General features: G+C 44.4%; 1 protein-coding gene across 1 annotated transcript in view; it reads right to left on the reverse strand.

Moving 5' to 3' along the window:
• The window catches only part of ARHGEF16 (Rho guanine nucleotide exchange factor 16), a 54,218-nt gene extending 27,365 nt beyond the window's left edge, over positions 1–26,853 (reverse strand). The window contains exons 1-4 of the mRNA XM_040430005.1: positions 26,720–26,853; positions 15,137–15,702; positions 6,404–6,458; positions 2,284–2,453 (exon numbers count right to left, since the gene is read on the reverse strand). Coding sequence (XP_040285939.1) covers positions 2,284–2,453; positions 6,404–6,458; positions 15,137–15,688 — 777 coding nt within the window. The 5' untranslated portion in view covers positions 15,689–15,702; positions 26,720–26,853. The remainder of the gene's footprint in view (positions 1–2,283; positions 2,454–6,403; positions 6,459–15,136; positions 15,703–26,719) is intronic.
• Between the last annotated feature and the right edge of the window lie 734 nt (positions 26,854–27,587).

Genomic DNA, 27,587 nt, shown 5'->3' on the forward strand with positions numbered 1-27,587 from the left:
GTTAGGCAGATGGACACAATAAAAGAGTTGTCCAATCCTCTCCCCAACGATGAACAGATCTCAAGGGCCTGGTCAATAAGTACCTAAGGAATACAATCACATGTTTGATCTACTACAGCCAGAGTTGTTCTTATGAACCCCCCTTAACGAACTGCACTTGGTCTAGCGGGCAATATGGAAAGGTATGGTCCAGTTTTTTTTTGTTAAAAGTGGAGTCACTTTAAAAATGTATACTACACTGTCAACTATTCTCTAATACTGTATCTTACATTCCTTTTACTGTATACTTGAGAGTCATCCAAAAATGATAGTAAAAGGGCTGTAAGAAATGTCAATGCCAAGATGCCCCCCAGGTGTGAAGCACCAAGTTTAAGCTTTACATATAACACAACTACAGAGCTACAATTCAGGAGGTTTTTTAGGGCATGCTGTGTGTTAAAGGAAATATTAATATTTGGGCTTAATATTAATAGGCGTAACCATCGAATTGCTGACTCCGCCTATTTCCTTTATTCTACCTTTTCCTGAACTACGTATATTGTACTACGGCGGTGACAAAGGACTATATGCTGTACTTGAATAATAAAGTATTTATTAAACAATTACCGAGTCTACAGTCAATTATTTCTGCTATATCTACAGTATATTAGGGCTGAAACGATTACTCGATTGAACCGAGTAATTTGACACAAAAAAAATCCTCAAGGTCTCGTTTGTGTCCACGGAGCGGAAGTGAAGCTCTTGCTATTACTCACCGCTCTGTGGTCACCGCCGGCCCGCAACGCGCTGCACTGTATCCCGACAGGACGACAGTGCAACGCGCTAGAGAAGAAGATGGACGAGCTGTGGATTGGCGCCCCTACAGAAGAGGTAAGTATTTTATCTCACTGGCGCTGGGGACATAGTCAGGAGGGGTAGCTGGTGGTACTGGGGGGCAACTTGATGTCACTAGGGGGGGGGCTGATGGCACTGAGGGGGCAGGTGATGAGTTTTTATAAATAAAAACATTTAAATTCATTTTTTGTTATTAGAGTACTCGATTAATCGATAGAATACTTGATTACAAAAATAGTTGATAGTTGCAGCCCTAATCTATATATTATATTTATGGGGATATAGATATAGAGATATATATATATATATATATATATATATGCACACAGTAATACACTAACAGCACGATGATAAACCCAACTACACTAACACTATACAATCCCAACTATAATTCCGCCCCAAAATCTAGCTAGACACACACACACACACACACACACACACACGTAACTGCAGCAACACCCTCCCACCTGGATATAAAATATCCCTACGGGGTTAAAAGGAAAATATGGCAATGCAGGGGTTACAGGAGCTACGGTGGGATACAGGGGTATAGGGCTATCAAAGGGCACTGCAGGGGTCAATAGAGGGATCAGGTATAGCAGGGGTTAATGGGCTATAAGGAAAAGGGTTACTGGTGGTATAGGGTAATGCAGGGATATGGCAAGGGAGGGGTAAATTATATAATGCAGGGGTTAGGGTGTATTGCATGGATTAGGGATAGGCAACGTAGGGGTTAATATGGGGATTGGTGACAGTGGGAAAGGGTTAATAATATTAGTGGCAGTGGGATTTAGGGAATAATAGGGTTAATAATAATAATAATAATAATAATAATAATAATAATAATGATGCTTGTTGGTCTAGGGGGGTAGGGAAGGGGTTACTCAGCCAGATGCTTGTTTCCAGGGGTTAATGCTCGCTTGCCTGGCTCGTTTTCCCAGGGGATGATTTTGCTTGGCTTTGCTCGTTTTCCAGGGGATGATTCCTGCTGGTGGATGGGGATGCATGGCTCAACTAATGAGCACTCTGCTGCCGGACTAATACTAATATATATATATATATACCCAGAAAATCACTGGAATATTTCTCAAGTAGCGAAACACTCTCTTGAAATACTGTATATTATTATATATCTATATATACATACACACACACACACACACACACACACGAGGACTGGGCAGTAACAGGACTTGGGGGAAATATAATTATATATAGACATGTATGTAAATCACAAGGGCCTATAAATATACACACACTTATATACGCACATACCTGGCACTTCCTTCTACAGTGTGTACGTCTATCAAAAGCATATTGTTTCCAGCCAAACTACCAGCCAACCTGACAAGTTAGGGAGGCATCAACCTTCATTGATGGTGCTTCAGATGAGTGAAGGTCCCTTGCCAAAATTTCCAAACTCAGTTTAGATACAAGAAATTACCTTACCTCTGGAAGCTGGCTCCAGATAAGCTGAGCAGGGCGATAGTTCTTAACCACGATGGCATCATCAGGTTGGGGTTCAGCCTGGACGGAGTTATCATCCAGCAGGTCATCATCAGACTCCTGGTTGTTGGAGCTGAGTCCCCGTTCTCTGTATTCTTGGTACAACCTGGGGTCTGAAGAGAAAAGACGATTGAGGAATACAGAGAGACTCTCGGTAAAGCCTTTGATATATTCACAGTTCTCTTCCACAGCCTTGTTGAAGGATGACAGGGATTTAACACTGTCTCTTCTTGTCCAAGACGACCCAGAGAGAGAAAGCCTTCGGAGAACACCCAGCACCACATTCTCCTCTGCTGTGCTTTGTTCCATGGTCTCGTGTGACATTCTGCCCAGGAGCTGCTCATCTTTTTCAGTTGCTGAAGTAAAATTGTAGCCGAGTGTTGAATTTACCACCTTGGACTCAAAGAATTGACACCGATATGCAAATGAATCTGTACTTTGAATCTTTACAAGATTCCCTGTACAAAGAGTCGCTTAAGTCCAAAAATACATAACAGTAAACTCAAAAAGTTTTACCCCGTCTCTGGATTAGGAAAATGTGGCTGCTTTCTTCTAAGAACAGTGCCACACCTGTCCACAGCTTGTACATGGTATTGCAGCCGATCCCAGGTGTGGCACTGTTTCTGCAGGAGGACAGGCATGTTCCTATGCAAATGTAAGGTAAAGGAGCAGTTTGTCCCACCTTACCAAAGGAGATGTTGGCATGATACAGTGTCTGCTATGTTATCTTCTAACTTGTGACATGGGGTGGGATGTATTGAGTTGGCAGCAGTCCATCTAGTTAGTTCTCTGTATGATCTTGACAGCTATATGGTGAGGGAAACACCTTTATTGCCAGGGGACATGCCCTAATAAACATGGCGCTGGCAGTGCCATAATTGACAGTAGAAGACTATCATTATCTTCAGTGCCCAATGTAGAAAAGTTGATGCACTGAGGTGTGGCAGGACCCATGTGGGCTAGAGCCAGACTATAAAAACGGTGGGGCTTTTCTCACCACTCAGGTAACAGGGCAGTGAAAGCAGTGGAAAGCTGGTTGTAATAAGGCTACACTAGTAGCTAATATAGTATGTGTCCTTGGTAAGGTGGGATACAGTGGACTATGTCACCCTGCCCAATGAAACACAAATCCCATAAAATGGTCTGACATCTAGGTTAATGGCCATCCCTGTAATACAAAGATGGCTCAAGTCCACAAGAACGGGAGTCCTTCTCTATGATGAGCATATTGACAGGGATGGTTTTTATGAGACAACACCTTAAGGAAGTGTACCCACCTAATGTACAGAGTATTCTCATTCCTGCCACAATAGTTATTGTAAATTACTGTAATGAAATAGAAATGTGCTGATAAAGGCTGGATCCAAGCGTTACAGGAGGAATTGTACAACTCAGAGGAGTAGAACCTGCTCTGCCACCATGACGGCCATGTGACCATATGAGAAATTAATTGCTCAGAACTGGGTGGATGGCAGTAAATTGTATGGAAGCAAGTGAAACATACAGTCCATGGATCCCAATGTTATGGCTGGTTGTGTCATAGTCTGGGGTTTCCATATCAGTTACACCTTAAAACCCAAAAGGATGCCAGGTGAGACCTGGTCTTCAGGTTTTGTGCCTGCACGACAGCAGAATGCCTATAAAGTCACTATCTTCACTAAGTCAGCACTGGGTTGTGGCCACCATCTTCTTCTCTCTTGGAAGGCAGGCCTGGACATGCAGTTGGTGCATATGAGTGCTCACTAATAAAACTTCTACCCAATGACACCACCAGCATGGAGATCCTGTGTAGTCACACACAAGCCATGCCAACAGTCAAACATTACAGCTCAAAAATGATTTACCTATCCAGTCTGTTTTTTAGGCTACTTTCACACTAGCGTTGTTCAAATCCGGCAGAAATACCAGATCCGTCTCATCCGGAATAACGGATCCGGTATTTAAATTTTTCCAAAGATCAAAAGCGAAACCAGCTCCTCCTATATCCCGGAGCATGCGCAGACCGAAAAACTGGATCTGGCGATGTAGTAATTTCCGGAACACTTGCTACCGGATCCGGCATTAATACATCTCTATGGAAATTAATGCCGGATCAGGCAAGTGCGGTATTGTTCCGGGATTTTGGCCGGAAAAAACACTCCAGAAAGTATGTGGTATCTCCTTAAGTCGCCATTTTTGGCCCAAAAAATAAAAAATTGCCCCTTTGGATGCCAGAAAACACAAGGCTTGATTCATTTCCCCCTATATCTGTGCAGGGGATTTGTAATTCTGTAGGAAAAAACGGAGTTCCTACAAGACTTTCTATCTCAAACCGAATTGTAATAAAATAAAATAAAAATAAGCAATTAATTTTTCTCCTTCTAAAAGTCCACAACAGGACCACAACCAGCTTGCTGTGAAGTACAAGGCTTGGCAGAAGGTGGCGGGAATTCACTCCAGTCCACATTCCACAGCGTGATCTGCAGGATGCTCTGTAACAAAGCTGTTCTAATAGGCATTGAAAGAAAAAGGGCTGCAATACTGCAGGGTTGGGGCAATGGTCGGGGACAGGACATATGATCACCCGTGGAAATAGAGGAACACCCCCCCCACCCCGGTGCTTCCCTCTCTACAGAGAAACAAGATGATGACACCCTGTATAGCACATAAATCTGCACTGTTATGTGGAATTGTGTCCCAATTCATCTCTCCCACTGTTTGTGTGTCAGCCTTCACTGTAGCTCTAGAATTCTATTCATGAACCCGGAGCGTGCACAATAACATTTCTCGCAGACAGAGGGTGGGAATGCGATAGGGCAGATAAATAGAATTGAAAGTGTTTGATGAATGTTATGCAGTAATCAATGCTGCATCTGGAGCTGTAATCTATGGGGCCTCGTGGAGGGAAACCCTGGATCACAGATCTATTTATTACAAGATGCAGATTGCTCCACCCGATGCGTGACTGTCCCCGTCTGCAGTGGATGTAATCCTCCAAAGGATTGCTGCTGGCAGGGCAAGATATTTAGCTCCGCCAGACCCCGGCTCTGTCCTCTCTTCTCATGTATAAACATGTTCAGCATCGATATTATAGCTACAAGTTACTACATGACGATAGAAACACCACAAGCGGTAAAGTTCTGTGCAAAATCTCATAGATTATCCTCAGTGCTATATAGTAGATACATACCGCTGTGTGAGATCCGTACACTGCGGCGCATATGTATATCACAGTAGTCACCCAGTATGGGGGCAATGTAAACTATAGGAGGGGCATGAAGAGTTTATCATTAACGAGAGTGATATATACTGGGGCACCAAGCTTAGGCAATATTATAGCAGTTATATTCTGGTACAGAGAAGGCAGTATTAGAGTAGTTATATTCCTGTACACAGGAGGCAGTATTCTAGTACTTGTATTATTGTTCATAGGAGGCAGTATTATAGTAGCTTTATTCTTGCACATAGGGAGTAGTATTATATTAGTTATATTGTTGTTCATAGGAGGCAGTATTATAGTAGCTACATTCTTGTACACAGGGAGTAGTATTATAATAGTTATATTATTGTACACAGGGGCAGTATTTTAGCAGTTTTATTCCTGTACATGGGGGGGGGGTGGTATTTTGGTAAGTACCATATATTCTTGGTATAAGGTGCAGTATTATAGTAGGTATATTCTTCTACATAGGGGCAGTACAGTATTATAGTAATATTCCTGTAGAGAGAGGACGGTCCACAGAGGGCAATATTATAGTCGTATATCTCTGTAGAAAGAGGGCAGTATTTTTATTCTAATTCTAGAACATGCATTCTCATTCCGAATCATCACCAACATTAACACTAATCTTTATAATTATCTTTACAATGATCATATATTTGAGCTCTTACTATATGAAATATTCAGCAGTGTTAATGATTTGCTGCATTATTTATACCAATTCCCTTATAACTTAAATGTGTGTTTCTTTAAATGCATACTGATCACGTCTCATCCATCAATCTTCCGCTGTATTAAGGATTTAATTTTCAAAATTTATTACATTTAGGCTTAATTACAATAGATAATTAACTTTCCACTCACCGTCTTTAAAGGAGCCAGGAATATTTCTCTGAAATTTCTTCTTAGCAAATGTTTTCTGTAGAAAAAAAAAATACAGATAAGTCAATTATTTTTTCATGGCAGTATTGGGACACTGACACATTACATACATCTAAAAGGAACTGTTATGATAACCCATTCTAAAACCATAGGCATTAATATGGAATTGGTTTCTACTCTTCTGGGAAGGCCTTCTACAAAATTGTGCAGTATGTCTGGGAAGTTTTGCCCATTCATCATCCAGAAGAGCATTTGTGAGATCAGATACGGATGTTGGATCGAGCCTGGCTAGCAATCTTCATTCTAGTTCATCCTAAAGGTGTTTGATAGGGTTCAGGTCAGGACTCTGTGCAGCCAGCCAAGTTCTTCCACACCAAACTCACCCAACCACGATTTTATGGACCTTACTTTGTGCACTGGAACAGAAAAGGGCCTTCCTCAAACTTTTTCCACAAAAAGTTAGAAGTACACAATTGTCCAAAATATCTTGGTATGTTGAAGCTAGGGCTGAAACGATTACTCGATTAAAATCGAGTAACTCGAGACCAAAAAATCCTTGATGCAAATTTTTGGCATCGAGGATTCATTTGGCTCATGTGACCAGAGCGTGAATGAAGCTATTGCTATTACTCACCGCTCTGTGGTCACCCGCCGGCCCGCACTACGCTGCACTGTCTCCTGACACATCATCAGGACATAGTGCGTGCTTAAGTGCACTATGACCTGACGCTGTGCGACGTCATGTCCCAGTGCAGTGCGTGAAGAAGAAGAGAGAAGATATCGGGAGTGTCGGCAGCGCCCCTACAGGAGAGGTAAGTATTTTATTTCACTGGCGTTGGGAACATATGGCTGGGGGTGGGGGCTGATGAGGTTTTATAAAGGAAATTTTAATTTGTTTTCTCTTATTACTCTCTGAGTACTCGATTAATCGATAGAATACTTGATTACTAAAATAAATCGATAGCTGCAGCCCTAGTTGAAGCATTAAGTTTCCCTTCACTGGAACTAAGAGACCTAGGCCAACTCCAGAAAAACAACCCCATAGCCTTATCCCTCCTTCAGCAAACTTTACAGTTGGCACAATGCAGTCAGGCAAGTAATGTTCTCCTGGCATTCACCAAACCCAGAGTCATCCATCAGATTGTCAGACAGAAGTGTTAATCATGACTCCGTAGAACACGTTTCCACTGCTCCAGAGTCCAGTGGTGGTGTGCTTTACACCACAACATCCAACACCTGGCATTGTGCTTGGTGATGTAAGGCTTGCTTGTAGCTGCTTGGCCATGGAAATCCATGCCATGAAGCTCCTGGCACACAGTTTTTCTGCTGATGTTAATGCCAGAGGAGTATTGGAGCTCTGCAGTTCTTAAGTCAGCAGAGTGATGGCGACTATTATGCACCTCAGCACTCTGTGACTTTACGTGGTCTGCATTCTGCTGCGATTCCTAAATGCTTCCACTTTACAATAATACCATTCACAGTTGATGGTGGAATATCTAGGAAGGAAGATATTTTCGGAAGTGACATCCTATTACAAGACCATACTTGAATTCAGTGACCTCTTTAGGACACGCTAGTCTTTCACAAGTGTTTGTAAAGGCAGGCTACATGGCTAGGGGCTTGATTTTATACACCTGTGACAGTGGGACGAATGGAAACACCTGAATTCAATGATAAAGAGGTGCGTCCCATTATTTTTGTGCATATAGTGTAAGTTTAAAGGGTAAATGTAGCTCATATTGACAAGGTACTGGCACCATGCAAGGGCAGACACAGACCTCGTAGGGTCCCATAGCAGTAATTTAGAATGGGCCTCCTCCCAAGTAAGTGTCCGTTAATGGGGAACAGTTGGACATAGCATTGTTTTCTGTCACTTTGCTACAGCTTCCATCACACACAGTTGTTCGTGCCTTTTTTACATGCTACACCTAAAGCATGCTGTGTTTTAAAAAATATATATATAAAAGGCACCAAGTGAAAAACAAAACAAAATACTTGGTTTGCAGTGCATTTTGAATTTCTCTATTGACTTGAACATTTGGCTGTTTTAGGGAAAAAAAATAAAAAATGTCTTATCGTTATAGTGATACCGATTGTTAAAACTCTGTTCGACACAGTTGCACATACCAGAGATAATATGGTGCTCACCCAAAATGTTATTTTTCTGTGTATTTTTACTATAAAAGTGCTATAAATACAATTAATCTTTAGCAATGAATTTAATATCGCATTGAAAATGATAAACAACCACCACTAGGGGGAGCTCAGTACATATGAATTTATACAGATGCTATACAAAGTTTTATGCATTGAGCTCCCCCCAACTGCAGGAAAAATCACTCGATAGCGTCTCCAAGCAGTAAAAGAAGCCAATGCTGGGCCCTGTAGCAGCAGCATGGTCTACTTCTATGCAAGGTATGCAACTGGCACCATGCCTGAAACCTGTGGATTAAAGATGTAGTTTCATAACAGTTGTATAGGGCCTCATGCACACGACCGTTGTGCGGCCATTCCGTGCATTGGGGACCGCGATTTGCGGTCCTCAATGCACAGGCAACATCTGTGCGTCGGCCGGGACAGATCGAGACTCATTTAACTTGAATGGGTCTGTGATCCATCCGCACTGTAAAAAAATAAAAATAAAAATAGAACATTCAAGTGAATGGGTCCGCATACATGATGTAGGGTGCACACGGCCGGTGCCCATGTATTGCAGACCCGCTGTATGCAGGCCGCAATACAGCCACGGACAGGCAACCGCCATGTGCATGAGGCCTAAGTCTGTATGCAGTAAGGTCACCCTTGTGGAGGCTCTATGCAGCCAGACAATTATCATTTAACTCTATGGCGGTGTGAAAGTAAGAAGGATTTCTATAACAGAAACACAGAGTGCCAACCCTTATAGTCCTATAGCCTTATAGTAAAAAATTTAAATAGCTGTTGCAGAACTTCTTTAAGAAAGAAAATACTGTACCTTTAACATGTAGAAGACTTTTTGTGTTTTGGGACAAGCGAGTATTAGTGTTTTTGTAATACATTTGATTAAGCAATTATGCTAATTGTACTAATTTATATAAAAATTCTCCCCTTAGGCACGCTGTAACTGAGTGTTGTTTTGGAGAATCCACCTGCAGCATTCTACTGAATGACAGACAGTGGATAACGGTATGATGCAGCTTCTCAGCTTGCCTCTGGTCTCCCTGTCCCAGCCCTGTCTCTGAAATGGAGTACTAGAGGTGTAACATGTTCCGATGCCGACAGTTTATCTGCTGTCAGTGCTGACTGCTGGCAGAAGCGATCCCTTGCCTCTGGTTAGCACTTAGAAGATCAGGAGAAGAGTGGGTATGCAGCAATCAGTTCTGACAGTAAGTGTACTATGTTTTTATATACTTACTGTAAGTGATGAATGCTGCAGCCTGCCCCTCTCCTTATGTTCCCAGAGATGTGTTGGATGTGTTGCGTCAGATGAACTGCAGGGAAGTAAGATCTATTACACATTTAGGCCCCTTTCACACGGGCGAGTTTTCCCGCGCGGGTGCAATAAATGAAGTGAACGCATTGCACCCGCACTGAATCCAGACCCATTCATTTTTATGGGGCTGTGCACATGAGCGGTGATTTTCACGCATCACTTGTGCGTTGCGTGAAAATCTCAGCATGTTCTATATTCTGCGTTTTTCACGCAACACAGGCCCCATAGAAGTGAATGGGGGTGCGTGAAAATCGCAAGCATCAGCAAGCAAGTGCGAATGCGGTGCGATTTTCACGCACGGTTGCTAGGAGACGATCGGGATGGGGACCCGATTATTATTATGGTTATAAGGGAAAATAATAGCATTCTGAATATAGAATGCATAGTACAATAGGGCTGGAGGGGTTAAAAAAAATATTAATAATTTAACTCACCTTAATCCACTTATTTGCGCAGCCGGCATCTCTTCTGTCTTGTTCTGTGAGCAATAGGACCTTTGATGACGTCACTGCGTTCATCACATGATCCATCACCATGGTGATGGATCATGTGACGGACCATGTGATTAGCGTAGTGACGTCATCAAAGGTCCTATTGCTCACAGATTTAGACAGAAGGAGATGCTGGCTGCGCGAACAAGTGGATTAAGACGAGTTAAATTATTATATTTTTTTTTTTTTAACCCCTCCAGCCCTATTGTACTATGCATTCTGTATTCAGAATGCTATTATTTTCCCTTATAACCATGTTATAAGGGGAAATAATACAATCTACACTACAACTAACCCAAACCTGAACTTCTGTGAAGTAGTTCGGGTTTGGGTACCATAGTCAGTTTTTTATCACGCGCGTGCAAAACGCATTGCACCTGCGCGATAAAAACTGAACAACGGAACGCAATAGCAGTCAAAACTGACTGCAATTGCGTACCTACTCGCGCGGGTTTGCCGCAATGCACCGGGACGCATCCGGACACGCCCGTGTGAAAGAGGCCTTAAGGAGGCAGAGTCTGGGACTGGGAGACCAGACGCAGGCTGAGAATATTGGCTCTGCATTATATAGTTATCCATCAATTAGAGGGTTGCTAAAGGGAGACTTTACATGCAGTGTCTTAATAAAAATTAACTTATTTCTCTAATAAAGTGAATTACAAAAACACTAAAAAAGGGCCCTTTACACAGGCTCAGAATCTTAAAGATAATTGCTAATAAGTGTTCATAGGAACACTCGTTAGCGATTATCAGGCAGTAAAAAAAATACTGCCGATTACACAAGCGTTTTTCCCACACAAAAGACGTTGTTTGCCAGCAGCATATCGTGCCGTGTAAACTCGATCTGTAGTCCGCAAACAACAAGTCAGTATGGGGAAGAGCTATGGTATTAGTGATCGGTCCCATACTCTGGAGGAGATCACTGCATTTACATGCAGCAATCTCCTCCACCAGCGATCAGCAGATTGTTGGGAAGGAACTATTTCTTCCCGACAATCTGCTGCTCTGTCGCCCCTTGTAAAGGGACCTTAACTGTTTTCTGTCCCTACACATAAAAAAATTAAATGCAAGTTGCACTTTAAACCAGTCATTAATGGCAACATACAGGCTTAATCTACTGGTTTACCCCAGTGTATATTGACATTTACTATGCCATATGCATGGTGTGAGAGCTGCTGATCGATGAACTGTAGAAATACTCAGACTTGTGGGAAAAGCTGACAATGTGCTGAACAGGTCTTGACCTTCTTTTCAATTAAAAAAACCGGTTCGATCACTGAGCTTTTCCAGTCTTGAATGAGAAGCCTGCCTAGTCATGCAGATTGAAGATCACTGGGATTCATCACTGCATAACTAGGACGATTTGTGTTCTTGGCGATGGTTAACATAACCGCTGTGGGACCTGTAATGCGTATTAGCATCCAGCATTCCCAAACATTTACACAAACTGGACAGAAAAGAGCAAGCTATGTTTCTAAGTGATTTTGTCATACTATAGCTTTAACAAATTGGTTTCAGATCAGGGGCGTAGCTATAGAGGAAGCAGCTACTGTGGGGCATGAACTCAAAAAGGGGCCCACCCAGGAGGAGGACTACAAGATTTTGTTGATAGGGCACCCTCAACCGTATTATAAAAGGAGATTGTATACAGAGACACAGTAGGAAACGGATGGAGTGGCTGCCTGGCCTTGTCAGAGAGCGATCTTGACTAGCCACAGGAGTGAGGGTGGCACGGGAGTCGGGGGGTTGGGGGGTTGGGAAGGATTTGCTGGGGAGGGAGGGGGGGGGGGGCACATAAAAATTTGCTGTGCTGGTCCCAGTCATTTCTAGTTACGCCACCGTTTCAGATGGTCATGTTATTAGCTCCATCTTGCTCAGTGTCACACTATTATGTCTCTGTAAGTGGCAGGTTAACGCTCAGTGCCGTCACTGCGATGGCGTGGGGTGAGACGCTGAGCCCATGCCATAGTCTGTGGGTACCAAGTGTATTATACAGCTGACACCCTCCTGTCTCTGCTGTGCATAAGATGCTTAGAGTTCATTGGTGTAAATGATCAATCACTGCAGATACTTCTCTGGTTTTACAAGTTTGTGTTTCTGAACTTCTAAGCACTTAACATAATCTAAATATTTCTAAAAGGATTTGGCTCAAGACTTTGGACAGGAGCCGAGAGAGATTCACTCAACTTACTGAAGCCTGTGAATCACAAGAGGATAAATCAGCATCACGGTATCTATTCCAATACTACCCTCCTCATTTAGGGGTTGTCCTGTTTCCAATATTGATGACCTATCCTTAGTATAGGTCATCAACATTAGATCGGTGGGGGTCAGACTCCCTGCACCCCTGCCAGTCAACTGTTTGAACGCTAGGGCTGCATTCTCATCACGGATTACCCGCTTGCTGTCGGCATTGCAGCTGCGAGCAGGTGTAATTACAGCTCCTCCGTTCCATTCACTTGAATTCATTTCTATGGGAGTTATGGAGAGTTCAGTGCTCAGCTACCTCCGGAATTCCCATAGAAATTAATCGAGGGGCTGCGCACATGCCCGACCTGCCTCTCTGTTTATTTCAGGGGGCTTCGTTATCAGTGGAGGTCCCAGCAGTAGGACCCCCACCGATCTAATAGTTAACTTAATGTAACCGGAATACCCCTTTATAGACATTCTGGAGCTGAAGTACATTCCCAGACGCAACTTGCGGACAAGTGTGGTGCCGTTTCTGAAAGAAGGCAGCCATATTTCTATGATGGTTCCCGAGTCATCAACAACCCTGCCTCCATATCTCCATAGGCACTTTCTGCCCACCCTAGAATTGCTGGCTGTATAAGAGCGCCTGCACATGCTGAGGTCGAGCTGCTGTATATCAACGCTAATTGTCTGCTGCATCTGTACTTGTCGTCCCTTTAAGTTGGAAGTACAGGTGCAGCAAGGGACTTAGCAGTGGTTCTGCATGTGGTGGCGACGGTTTGGCTGTAAGGCAAAAACAAGCAACAAAAAAGACTTTTGAGAGTTTAACAAGGGCCAAATTGTGAAGGCTAAATGACTGGGTCAGTGCATCTAAGAAACAGCAGGACTTTTGGGGCACTCCTGGTCTATAGTGGTTATTGATTACAAAGAGTGGTCCAGGGGCAGTGTTGGACTGGGGTACCTAGGGCCCACCTGTAAAATTTATTTTGGGGGCACACCGTATGGATACATTCAAATATAATAAATAATCTTTTATATAAACATAGGATGATGGAGGTGCTGTACATTGAATATATGTATGTCGTGCAGTAAGTCTGATGTGCCACTTGTGCAGGGGGTGGGAGACTATGGGCCCACCTTGCTCAGGGGCCCACGGGGGATTCCCTTGAAACCCTGTGGGCCAGTCCGAGCCTGATTCCAGGGAACAATCAGTGAACAGTCAAGAGGGTTATGGACCCCTAAGAATCATTAATGGGGGCACACCGTATGGATACATTCCCTTGAAACCCTGTGGGCCAGTCCGAGCCTGATTCCAGGGAACAATCAGTGAACAGTCAAGAGGGTTATGGACCCCTAAGAATCATTAATGAGCATGCTGCCCCCCCCCCCCCCCCGATCCACCACCAACGCCTACAGGGGGCACATGGGCATCAACACTAGATCATGGAGCAATGGAAGAAGGTTCCTGGTATGATGAATCACATTTTCTTTTACATCAAGTAGACAGCAGGGCGCATGTACATTGCTTACCAGGGGTATAGAAGACAGCAAAATGCACTATGAGAAGAGGACAAGCTGGCAGAGGCAGTGTGATGCCCTGGGCAATGTTCTAATGAGAAACCCCAGCTCCTGGCATACATGTGGAGGTTATTGTGACTAGTACCATTTAGAGGCCTCTTTCAGCAGAATAATGCACCTTGCAAAAAAAATGTTCAGGAATGGTTTGAGGAATGTAACAGAGTTTGAGGTGTTAACTTGGCCTTAAATTACCCAGATCTCAATCCAATCGAGCATCTGTGGGATGTGCCGTAAAAATAGTCTGATATGGAGGCTCCACCTTACAACTTGGAGGACTTAAAGGATCTGCTGGCAGTGTCATGGAATCATATACCACAGGACACATTCAGAGGTCTTTTGGGGTCAATACTTTAATGGGGCCAATCTGTTTTGGCAAAACAAAAGGAGCAACTACAATATTAGGTTTTAATGTTATGGCTGATCAGTGTATGTTATGCAGTTCTGATTAAAGGGCTTATCCACTTTTTCCTATTGATGACCTATCCTCAGGTTAGATCATCAATAGCAGATCTGCAGGTGTCCAACTCCTAGAACTCCCACCCAGCTGTTTTAAGCCCCCTTCCGATCTGATATTAATGACCTATCCTTAAGATAGGTCATCAGTAGCAAAAAGTGGACAACCCCTTTAAGTAAAAGGAAGGGGGGTAGGCTAAAAGTAACTGCCCAAAGTTCACAATCAAGCATCAGTGTTTAGGAGAAGAAGAAATAAGTGTCGGCCCATGGTCCAGAGACATGGCTTGAACCCTATGGTTAAAAAAAAAAAAAAAAAAAAAAAAAAAGAGTGGACCACATGCTATGGACCAAACTATAGCATGTGGTCCACTTTTTTTTTTTAAAATGAGTGTTTGTCTTTTATTGGACGCTTATTTTTCCCTCTTTAACAAGGTAGACCCTACAGTACCATGTGATTGTTCACTTTCATTTGACATACAGTATTAGGTAATGAAACACAATACTCTGTATACATGAGTATGTAATACACACCTTAGATCTTCCAGGGCTCCTTGGAGGTGGTGCATTTGAATCTTCTGAAACAGGCTTTAAGGAGGAGACTGGCTTTAACGGTTCAGAATCATCATCTTTAAACCCTTTCATAGCTGCCCGGTAAGACTGGTTCCTTAAATTTCTTTTTAATGTCCCACCACCTTCAGGCTCATCTTCTGGGGAGTCTATACAGATGTCAGGTGTAGACACCCGCTTAGGGTCAATGCGGATAAATTCTTTGCTAAAGGTTGTTGAAGCAATGGTGTGATGCCTTTTGGGATCTTTGGTTCTGGAGGCAATGGCCAAGCCTTTTGGGATCATTTGTTGGGTTCCAAGCTTCTGTGCAGCCGGACTCTCTGTGCTCAGTATAATCCGGGATGCCTGTACTGGGGAGGGATTTTGATCTGGAACATAAGATGCGTTATCCATGGCGTTCACAGTCTTTTTTTGTACTGAAGAATTTGAGGTGGTGTTGAGGTCCAAATATTTATTTTTCTCCAACAGAAGAAAAGATTTCTCCCCCACTGATGGATCTGAGTAGCGTTGAGACATTGCAAATGTTGTACCTATAAAACAGAACCAGTCCATATTATTAATAGATCCTATTAACTGCAGCAAGATCCCTATAAGGGAAATGCAGGTCAGGGATCTAGAGAAAATTATACACGCCTTGACTATGAAAGTCTATACAAAGAAGCAAACCTGAAATGAAAGCAAATTTTTAGACTCAAGACAAGAGCAATAAATCCCATCTAGCAAATACTTATCCCACTGTTTAGTTATAAACTGATAAAATTCCAACACAGAAGATAACTAGAGGATCTTAAGTGTGTCCCAACTTAACCCATATGGATGTGTTCGTGGAGGTGATTACCTAATGCAGAAAAATGATATAGTAGGCCATTGCATTCATCTACATGCAATAGTGGGGTGAGGGAATTCAGCAAAATAAAAATAAAATGTAGTACAGTATTTTGACCCCTACCAAATATTCTCAAAGCCTATCCTCCAGCTATACAGAACAAGCGCATGTACTTCTCTTACAGCATCACCCAGTCTGGCATAATCATTATACACACACACACCATATAATCAATGACCACTGATAAGCGGTAAAGCTGCTGTTTTCGCATATATATGCATGTGTGTAATAAAGGTCAGGGATTTAGGCAGTCGTGACCAATTATTTGAAAACTCAGTGGTCTCTAGAATTATTGCTATTGAACTGAGTGTACCTTATTTGATTCTAAAACATAACGTTTATTTTGCTTCATTAAGATAATGAGACACTTGGTATAAAACAATGCTGGTGGTGCTTTAGGCCGAATGCACACGGCCGTGTTCCGTGGCCGAGAGCGGTCCGTGGTATGCCGGGCTGGATTCCTGTTCAGAGCAGGAGCGCACGGCGTCATTGGTTGCTATGACGCCGTGAGCTTCACTACAGTAATACACTGGTATGATCTATACGAGTGTATTACTGTACAGCAGCGGCGGCATGAAGCGCACAGCGTCATAGCAACCAATGACGCCGTGCGCTCCTGCTCTGAACAGGAATCCAGCCCGGCATACCACGGACCGCTCTCGGCCGCGGAACACGGCCGTGTGCATTCGGCCTTACTAGAAGGATGTCAGGTATATGTAACGGCTATAGTCCCATGTGTATTCTGCGTCTCTTTGTTGAAGGGGACGCTTAGAATTTACTTGTCATACTGGGGATGCTCAACCTAGGTTCTATCCCTATATACGCTAATTCTGAAAGCTGGGAGAACCCCGACAGGTTGTGATCGGAGCACCCGCCCTGAAAAGGGCGACCCCCAGCCGCTGGAACCTCGGGTCTAAAGCTATCAATCCCTCACAGAGATCCTTCCTAGTGTGCAGATTTCCGACGCGTTTCACCATAAAAGGTTTTGGTTCTTCAGGGACAGAGGATATAATGTCGGAGCACCAAATGCAGTGGCAGCTCTCCCGCGCGTATAGTAAGGCAGTGGCCTTGTGTGGCATGGAGAAAGGAGAATAAGCCACTGGCAGACTCCCATAGGGACAAGCATGTTGGATTTCAGCAAGGCCAATCTTTTTTCAACCCGTTGTTAATATTGCTGTCCATAGGAACACATTGAGTAGCTTCAAAATGTCTGCAGTCAAGTTTTTTTAAATAATTATTTGCTATGATTTCACAGCAATTTTTAAAATGGAGCAGCTATACAGAACAACATGGAAATCACAGTGAAATCTCTCAGAAACATATAGATTTCACATTGATTTCTCCCCATTAAATTGCTCCAGCAAAGTCTAGGGCCCTATGACACGGCCCAAGCCCAACGTTTCAACAGGACGAGTGGCATGTGCCGATTCCAGCTGTTACACAGGCCAATGCTAAGTGAATGAAGGAGGAAAGCCGGAATTAGACTTACCGGTAATTCAGTTTCCACGAGATCACCACGACGGCTACAAGGAGATTGACCCCTGACCTCTGTAGGGGCAGGAACAGAGAGAGGGTTTAAATCCCCCCCTCCCACCACCAACACCAGTGTGTCCAAAATTACAGAGACAATCAAACAAAAAAGGTGGTGAGAACAAACATAGTAAATCAAGAGGGTATTACTTCATAACCTCATAGAAAATAAGTAAGGGGTAGGGAAAATACGTGCCGTCGTGGTGATCTCGTGGAAACTGAATTACCGGTAAGTCTAATTCCGGCTTTCCACCTCATCACCACGACGGCTACAAGGAGATATACAAAATTATCGCCTAGGGGGGGGACGACCGCCTGAAGGACCTTACGTCCAAAAGACAGGTCTGAACTGGATAGGTCTAACCTATAATGTTTAGTGAAGGTGTGAATGTTAGACCAAGTGGCAGCTTTACAGATATCCTCCAGGGAAGCTCCTGCTCGCTCTGCTTGGGAAGAGGACATAGCTCGAGTAGAGTGGGCTCTCAAATTTGTGGGGCAAGGAAGACCCTGAGACTCATAAGAAAAGGAAATGGAATCCCTGATCCATCGAGCTAAGGAGGACCTGGAGGCTTTTAGGCCCTTATTCTTACCGGAGAAGAGGATGAATAGGTTGTTAGATCTACGGAAACCTTTAGATACCTCAAGATAACGTAGTACTGAACGTCTCACGTCCAGGGAATGGAAGCTAGCCTCTCTATCATTAGAGGGATTACTGCAGAAGGAAGGAAGGATTATCTCCTGGTTCCGGTGGAAATCTGATACTACCTTAGGTAGAAAACCTGGATCTAATCTTAGGATAATTCGGTCATCGGTGATGCGGAGGTAGGGCTCCTGAATGGATAGGGCCTGAATCTCGCCTAACCTTCTTGCGGACGTGATGGCCACTAAAAAGGCTGTTTTTAGAGAGAGATGTTTGATAGAACAGCTATCCAAGGGCTCAAACGGGGCGAGGGTCAGGCCTGTGAGTACCGTATTGAGGTCCCAATTGGGGATCCTAGTTTTCAGGGAGGGACGAAGTCGGGAAGCGGCTCTCATAAACCTTTTGATCCAGCGATGATTGGCTAGGTCTAGATCAAAAAAACAGGCTAGGGCCGAGACCTGTACCTTCAGGGTGGAAGGCCTGAGACCCAATTCAAGTCCCTGCTGGAGGAAATCTAAGATCCTCTGGAAGTTGGGTGGCTCCAGATTTGGGGCAGGATTGCCGCTCCAAGAACAAAAACGCTTCCAAATTTTTAGGTATATCGAAAAGGTGACTTTCTTCCTACTTGCTTTAAGGGTTGAAATCACTTGATCGGAAAGTCCTTGAGATCTCAACCTCTGGACTTCAGGATCCAGGCCGATAGCTTGAGAAAACTCGAATTTGGGTGCAGTATCGGCCCCTGATGAAGAAGGTCCCTCCTGGAGGGAAGAGGCCATGGATCTTCTATCGATAGGTTCTTTAGTAAAGTGAACCAGCTCCTTTTCGGCCAATAGGGGGCTATTAGGATCAAAGTCGAGTTTTCTGAGTTGAGCTTTTGAATCACCCTGGGAAGCAGAGGCAAGGGTGGGAATGCGTAGCCGAGATCCCAGTCCCAGGGAATCGTCAGCGCGTCCAGAGCCCAAGGGTTGTCCCGAGGGTTCAAGGAGCAGAATGTTGGTACTTTTGCGTTTTTCTTGGACGCAAACAGGTCCACCTGTGGGACACCCCACTTCTCTACGAGAGTCTGGAACACGTCCTGATTCAGGGACCACTCGGTATGGTCTATCCACTGACGACTGAGATAGTCTGCCTCCGCGGTTAGGATCCCTTTTAGATGGATTGCGGAGATGGACTTCACGCGGGACTCTGCCCAGTCGAAGATTTTTCTTGAGATTGACATCAGTTTCTCTGACCTTGTGCCTCCCTGATGAGAAAGGTACGCCACTGTCGTCGTATTGTCGGAGAGTATTTTTATGTGGTGACCCACAAGGAGGGCTTCTGCCGCCTTCAGGGCTTTCCGGACCGCTTCTAGCTCCCTGAAATTGGAAGATTGGGAGCGGGTTACCGAAACCCAGGAGCCTTGAAAGAAGTGATCTCCCACTTTCGCACCCCATCCTTTCTCGCTCGCGTCCGTGAGAACTTGGATGTAGGGGGTCTTCTCCCAGGCGACTCCCAAGGACAGGTTGGCTGAGTGTCTCCACCAGTTTAGGGAGACCTTCACCGCGGTGGGAATCAGAACCTTGTGGTTCAGTGAGGACTGTCGCCTGTCCCAAGATCTGAGGATCCATAGCTGAAGTGATCGAAAGTGAGACTGGCTCCAGGGAACGGATGGGATGCAGGATGAAAGAAGGCCCAGGAGGCTCATAGCCTCTCTTATGGGACAAGACCTTCTGCTCTGAAACCGATGGATCTTCAGTTGGAGGCCTTTGATTTTGTCTGGTGGAAGGAAGGTACGCTGAGCCCGGGAGTCCAGGATGACCCCCAGAAACTGGATAGTGCTGGACGGTACCAGATGTGACTTTTTCTGGTTCACCAACCATCCCAGATCTTGGATGAGAGATAGGAAGGTTAGTAAGTCCGATTTTAGATCGTCCTCTGAGTTCCCGACTAGGAGGAAGTCGTCCAGGTATGGAACGATCACTAGTCCTTTGTGTCTCAGGAAGGCTACCATCTCGACCACCAGCTTCGTAAAGATTCTGGGCGCAGACGATATCCCAAAGGGGAGGGCCGTAAACTGGAAGTGGTTGGTTATCCCCTTGTGATCCTGAATAGCAAATCTTAGGAGCCTCTGGGATTCTGGATGAATTGGGACATGATAGTAGGCATCCTGAAGATCTACTGAGCACATTAGGGCGTTCTTCCCTATTAAGGGGATCAGGGATTTTAGGGATTCCATCCTGAACTTTCGATAAGTTATAAACTTGTTTAGGGCTTTCAAGTTTATAATTGTACGGAAAGACCCCTCTTTCTTCTCCACTAGGAAAAGGCTTGAATAGAAGCCCTGCCCCAGTTGAGAAGGGGGGACCCGTACTATCACGTCCATAGCCAGAAGGCTCTGAACTCCTTGTAGAATTTTTAGACGAGTGTTGGGGGAGCCTGGGTTCGTAATGACGAAGCGGTTTGGGGGAAATGAGGAAAGTTCGATCCGATAGCCGGATTTTACCATGTCCCGGACCCAAGGATTCGGGGAGATGGACTCCCACGGAGTCAGAAATCTCCTCAATCTCCCCCCTACGCTGGCGTCATTGTTTATCGGATTTATTTTGGGCAGAAGAGGGATTACCTCTACCCCTGCCCCCTTTGGAATAGCTCCAACGCCCTGACTTTCCCTTATCCCTAAAGGGTTTATTCTGGCTAGAGGGGGCCCGAAAGGGATATTTTCTTTTAAAAGATTTTTCCTCAGGAAAGCCCTTCTTCTTATCTGCGGCCTTTTCCAGGATACGGTCCAAGACCGGGCCAAATACATATTCCCCCGAAAACGGGATAGCACACAGCTTCATCTTTGAAGTGTTGTCACCCGACCAGCTTTTCATCCACAAGGCGCGGCGGGCAGCGTTGGAAAGCCCCGCATCCTTTGCGGCGAATCTAACAGATTCGGCCGAGGCGTCTGCCATAAAAGCTGTGGCTGATTTCAATAAGGGAAGGGACCTGAGTAGCTCTTCCCTAGGGGTATTATCCCTAATATGATTTCCTAACTCGTCTAGCCATATCCTCATGGACCTGGCTACCGAGGTGGCCGCGATGTTAGTTTTCAGATTAATCATGGCCGCCTCCCATGATTTTTTCAGGAGACTATCTGCCTTCCTATCCATAGGATCACGTAATTGCGAGGTATCTTCAAAGGGCAAGGCAGTCTTTTTATTGACCTTGGCGACCTGAATGTCCACTTTGGGAGTCTCATTGAAGATCTTCACCTCATTTGAATCAAATAATAAACGGTTCTTGAAGGATTTGGAAACCCCCAACCGTTTTTCGGGGTTGGACCATTCGTCCAAAACCATATCTCGGATATTTTCATTGATTGGAAATACACGGGTTTTCTTAACCCGGAGTCTCCCAAACATCTCATCTTGTATTGAGTGGGCTTTTGGGGTGTCTTCTATACCCATCGTAGCCCGGACAGCCCTTAGAAGGTCTGGCATCTCCTCTAGCGAAAAGCAAAACTTCCTCTCTGACTCAGCCATATCGGTATCAGAGAGAAGCTCCTCGTCTTCCCAGGCTCTAGATGTAGACGCATCTTCCCCTGTTACCTCCGGGTCAGATAAGGAGGGAGATGGTTCCCTTCGCCTTTTCGGTGGAGGCGAATCCCGGGGAGGGGGGGAAATTTGGGATAAGGAGGTCTTTACTTCATTACGAATCATGGACCTCAGTTCCTCAAGGAAGGAAGGCTGTTCTTCTGCAATGACGCTAGAGATACAGTCCTTGCAGAGCTTTTTGCGATACTCGTCCGGAAGCCGTTTGAGGCAGGACACGCATTTGGCCTGTTTCTTGATCCTTTTCTGGACCTCCTTAGGAACCTGGGGGAAATAATCCCTATCAGCCATAGGTAAAAGTCGAGGAGAGAAAAAAGCCCCAAGCCTGAGAAGTGGAGGAGAAGGAGTATGCAACCTGGTACAGTGCTTTCAAAACAAGTAGCAGAGCAACGAGCGCTTCCCCACAGGGGACTTACTGTAGGCAGCACAGGAGGGTCTCCAGGGGAGCGGGGTTCAGCCGACATGACCAACACAGCTCCAGGTACACCGCACAGATCGGGCGTTCAGCGCTTGCTGGCGCCGAAAATTTGAATCTGGAGACGCTTCCTGGATGACGTCACTTCCCTCCGTCCACCGGAAGTGACGTCGGCCGCCCCAGAAGCGCTTTGGTGCGCACCCGGCGAACGCCCCAGACTCGGCGTCGGCGGGAGATCGCAGCCGGGAGCAGGCTCACATCTAATAATGGAGCGAGGCCTCCCTCCTCACCCCTGCCCAGCATTAGTACACCGACCGCAGGAGGGCAGGGGGAACACCGGTAGGTGCCAGGAAATTATTACCATCTTTATCTCCCCGCAGGGAGACTCTCTCTGCCCCTGTCCTCTGTAGGGACAGGAAACACTGGTGTTGGTGGTGGGAGGGGGGGATTTAAACCCTCTCTCTGTTCCTGCCCCTACAGAGGTCAGGGGTCAATCTCCTTGTAGCCGTCGTGGTGATGAGGTGGAAACATGACTACCTCAGTCTTTCTTCCCCGTCAGGTCTATTGATTATCGGCAGCCCAATTGTGATTACACAGGAAGATGTTCTGCAGATGATTGACCATCTTTCATCCAGATGAAAGATTCAAATCAGACAACAAAAGAGCTGATCTGAACGCTGGTTCCCAATAATTAGTCCAAAAAATAAATAAATCACAGTATAATAGGCCCTTTAGGTCTTTTGTAGCTAGGGTATATTATCAGGAGGATCCTCTGCTCCTGACGCAGTTTTCTAACATTCAAAAATGTGATTAAAGTGAAGAATTATGATAAATTAACTAAAGCAGCAATTCTTACCCATTTAATCTACATTCACTCTGGTCCTTAAACCTATCTATGTTTTCTCAGCTGTAGCAATGGTGCACCCGTATACCTCACCTAATCACTGCAGCCGATTACTGGTCTCAGTGGTCTCGTTCCATATACTGCTAAGGCCACTGCTTGGGGTATACAAGCACATCATCACTGCAGCCAGGCAAACAAATCCTGCCCTTGCTTTGGGTACATATTTTATTAATTACCAAAAAACGTTTAATATCCTGGTCACACAGTGAATTTTGACGCAGTCAAAATCCACTACATACTCCACAGTAGTTTCTGCCATGGTTGTTCACTATAAATGCCAAAGACAAGATGGCGGACTAGCTCCTTTGAATGGAGCTAAGCCACGAGCAGACACCAACTGGGACATCCATCTAGACACCGCACCAAGAAAAGGACATATCACAGATTTAAACTGCCGGCCACGTAAACTGCAGCCTGGTATTTGCTCCAAAATTCTGGCAGAACATTCCACTATGCTTTCACACATGGCACTGTTTGGAAAAAAAGGCACCATTTTTTTTATGCCGTCTTTTGAGCCAAAGCCAGAAGTGGATTCAAAACAGAGGGGAAATATAAAAAGGAAGGATATATACTTCTGTTTCCTGTAGGATCCACTTCTGGCATTGGCTCAAAATACCATCCTAAGGTGGACCAGTATGACCCTTCTTCTGGTTGTCCAATTTTTTTCCCTAGATATAAGCAACCAACACAAACATGTACCCAGGAAAATGATTTTTACACCATTTTATGACTTGATCAGACCAAGCAAGAATGAAGATTTATTTCACTCTGGGCAGATTATGAGAGAATACAGGTCATTCAAGGAAACAATTCTTCTGAGAAAAAATGTCCAGAAAAGGAAAGAGGAAATTGCAGTATACCAGCAGATATAATGGTGGCATATGAGCAACAGAGTAACCAGCTAAAGTTTGAGGAAAGTACACACATAGATTGGTACACTGTTGCCTTGCAGAACTAGACCTTTGGGCCATTTCCAACAAAGTCAAAAACCACATGCTATATTGGTTGTAAAGTAGACAAATTGAGGACTTTTTTGTGGCCTGGCAGGAAAAACTTTAATACAGATCAAGGAAGACAAACCAAAAAGTTAATATCTAGAGAAGAATTTGCTATGTAAGAAATGGCCGTCTCAATAAAATTACCCCCTCCCCTTCCTGAAGGTCTTGACATATTGATTTTTAACCCCTGTTAATTTATAGGTACTCTGCTCTCCTCAAAGATATCTACATACACAAAAGTCCCTTGTGCCTGGAATGGTCACCAATTTTCAAGACTATCTCCATATTTTATACAAATTCATCGTTCCTTGGCAGCAGATGCCTGTTTCAACAGCACAATGTGGCTGAAAGACAGGATCACCTGATGAACAAGCCTTTGCTCCACCAAAGAGCGTCCATTAGACCAATGCTTTGATGGGCCACAAAGGTCCTGCAGAAGACAAACTCATTTGGAGGTGACTTTGGGTGAATTGTTTGGCACTATGGGCCATTTCTTATGGGCTGCTTGATAAGTTACCCATTTGATTTTATTGTCCTATATGTACAAGGATAATAGCAAAGATAATGTAGTTTACAATGCAGTTATACGAGGACGTGTAAATGTCTTCTAGATATAGGGTGACCCTCACAAATCATGTCAGATGGGCCAAAGGAATCCCAATCCAACTCTGATTAGATGCAACATCACAGTTCTCTACACAGACTTTTGACACCAGAATTAATTAGAAGTTATCCCCTATCCACAAGAGAACCAGAGAGAATGAATGGAGTGGCAGAGTGCATGCCCAATTCACCAGATACAGGGCATGGGACCCCCATTCTTGGGATCAGTTGGGGTTCCAGAGGTTGAAAGGGCACAACCCCTTTAAGATCTCTCTGGTTTAGTACCTCCATTTTGCACCCTAAGTGCTTTCAGTTTCGTATTTCTAGAGACCTTTTACTTCTGTCCGGCTGTATAACCGGTGGTTTCCAGATTATGTGAATCAGGACCTTAAACCAGGATCTCAGATTACAAGCTTAAGTAGTCTTTATAACAGGGCTACACCCTTTTTGTGCAAATTGATCTTTCATACCAAGTGGACAAACAACACAGCAGGACCTGAGGGCATTTATTACATTGTAAACAATATGAAGAAAAAAAAACCTACCACCCCACCCCCCACTCCAATTGACTTGTACAGTATGGAAAGCCTAGAATTTCCCTCGCCTTCCCTACTGGGACACAATAAACACGGTACAGTATCAAGGTTTGGAGGCGTGGAGGAGTCTTATTCAGATCTCTGCCTTCAGGCCAGGGAGAGGGGCACATAGACTTTTACATACCAGCAAAGCAAATTGGTATAGGGACAGGCCCCACATCTGCAGACGTGCCCTGGAGATGAGCAGCGCCTGAGAAATCTGGACACAACTTATGCCCATACTGAAATAAATGTCAATGTTAATGTTGCAGTCGTTGAATAGTTGTTGGACGAACATTCAGCCAACAATGATTTGATGTGGTGGCGGTCTTAGTAAATGACCCCTGGCGTTCCTAAAGGGCTTGACTTGTCAACAGTACCTTTTACATTTTTTCACAGAAAAGTTTTCTTTTCCCAGTCTCATGAGCTCACAATTTTACAAGATATCACAATTCGTGTTGAGCGAACTTGTGTTTTAAGTTCAGCGTCTAAAGTTCGGGTTATCGAAGAATCGAGTTATGGATTCTAAATTCCGTTATGGTCCGTGGTAGCAGAATCCATAACGCGATTCTTCGATAACCCGAACTTTAGACGCTGAACTTAAAAACACAAGTTCGCTCAACACTAATCACAATACAATAAAAAAAAAAAAAATTCAACTTGAAAAGCAAGCCACACCTCTAAATCCCCTAACACCATAGTTATACTGTATTTGAATGTAATATGTCAATCGTGGTATCCTGGTAAATCCGTATGGAGGCCACAGTCATAAATAGCATCATATGAGCAACACAAAGTGCAACCAACTCATTTGATTTTGAAAATATTGCGCCCAATGTATCTAAATATCATTTGACATATTAGCCAAGTGACAAGAATGCAGACTTTTCATGGGCTACTTCATGGTGGTCAAACAGGCAAGTCAAAAAATGGCGCAACCATGAGCGGCGTGCTTAACCATACCCCTTTGATTAATCCCATTTCCAGGCACATTAACACAAGTTGAATTGTGGTCAAATCCATTCTAGTTATGGAGCTGTTCACATGTGCTATTTTCATGAAGCACTTAACGCCACTTTTTCTGGTGCATAAGACAAATGCAGATCAAAGAAACAAAGTATCGCTGTGGCTGATTCACGCGCTACGAGGTATTGTTATGGCTCATTAGTTACATTGTGCTAGTTATGTGCAACACATTAACAAAGTATTTAAACTCTGCAAAAGTTGTCAGTCGGCGCAAAGTTGTGAAGCCAAAACAGGACAGCAGACCTCGTTTTCTGCATTAGAATAAGAAATCTGAGATCAGCGAGAGCTGCAGACACTTCTCACTCCCAGGAGCAGAACTCTGAAACTAACATCTGCTTGGAAGAAGTTTCCCTGCATTACAATGGGATGTCCAGGGGAAATAAAAGCTCCTCTCTTACCTGTCTGCTGTCACAGGGGTTAGCTATGGTGGTGGCTCCTGGGGGCCCTCATGTTGTGTATTGTCCTGAGGTCTCTTCTCTCAGCCTGCAGCCTCCATTCTCCTCCCTGCACTCACTTCCTGTGTCTCCAGCTCCTCTGCTGGTTCAGCCCAGTGATTGTAATAATGCTGACATCACCCAGGTGTGTGCAGGACAGGGGAGGAGGGAGCGCAGCTCCTGCAGATCTTTACAGTCATCTTGTCAAAGCTTCTATTTTCCTAGAAATAAAGCCCCAAGGAGAAGGAGGAGCGTTTGAAGCGTATTTGCTGTTAGGGTCTATTCACACGTTCAGGTTTTGATAAGATTTTTGATGCTGTTTTAAAGTCAAAATCAGGTATGGATCATAAAAGTGAGAGAAAGTCTGAAGAGAAAACATTACTTCTCTTTTCTTAATCCACTTCTGGTTTTGGCTTCAAAACTGCATTACAAACCCGAACATGTAAATATACCCTTATTTGTACACCTACGTATTTCATAGGGCCGTGCACGGAGCCCGACTAGCCATGACTGCAGGTAGAGAAGAGCGAATTTCTGCTTATGAAATCGTTTGTGATTCGTTTACTGGGTAAAAGCAGAATTGCGTTATGGATTCCGTTACCACGGACCATAACGCAATTCTTTGACGGAATGCATAACAGAATTCCTTTAGAGGCATTCCACTATTCATGCAGTCATAATAGAAGTCTATGGCCTACATAACGGATCCGTTTCCGTTATGCAGGGGAGTCCTCTCCGGCATAACGGAAACGGGACGGATCCCTTATGCAGCCCATAGACTTCTATTATGACGGAATGAATAACGGAATGCTTCTAAAGGAATTCCGTTATG

Source organism: Bufo bufo, chromosome 1, assembly GCF_905171765.1.
Source record: "Bufo bufo chromosome 1, aBufBuf1.1, whole genome shotgun sequence".
NCBI classification, from domain to species: Eukaryota; Metazoa; Chordata; class Amphibia; order Anura; family Bufonidae; genus Bufo; species Bufo bufo.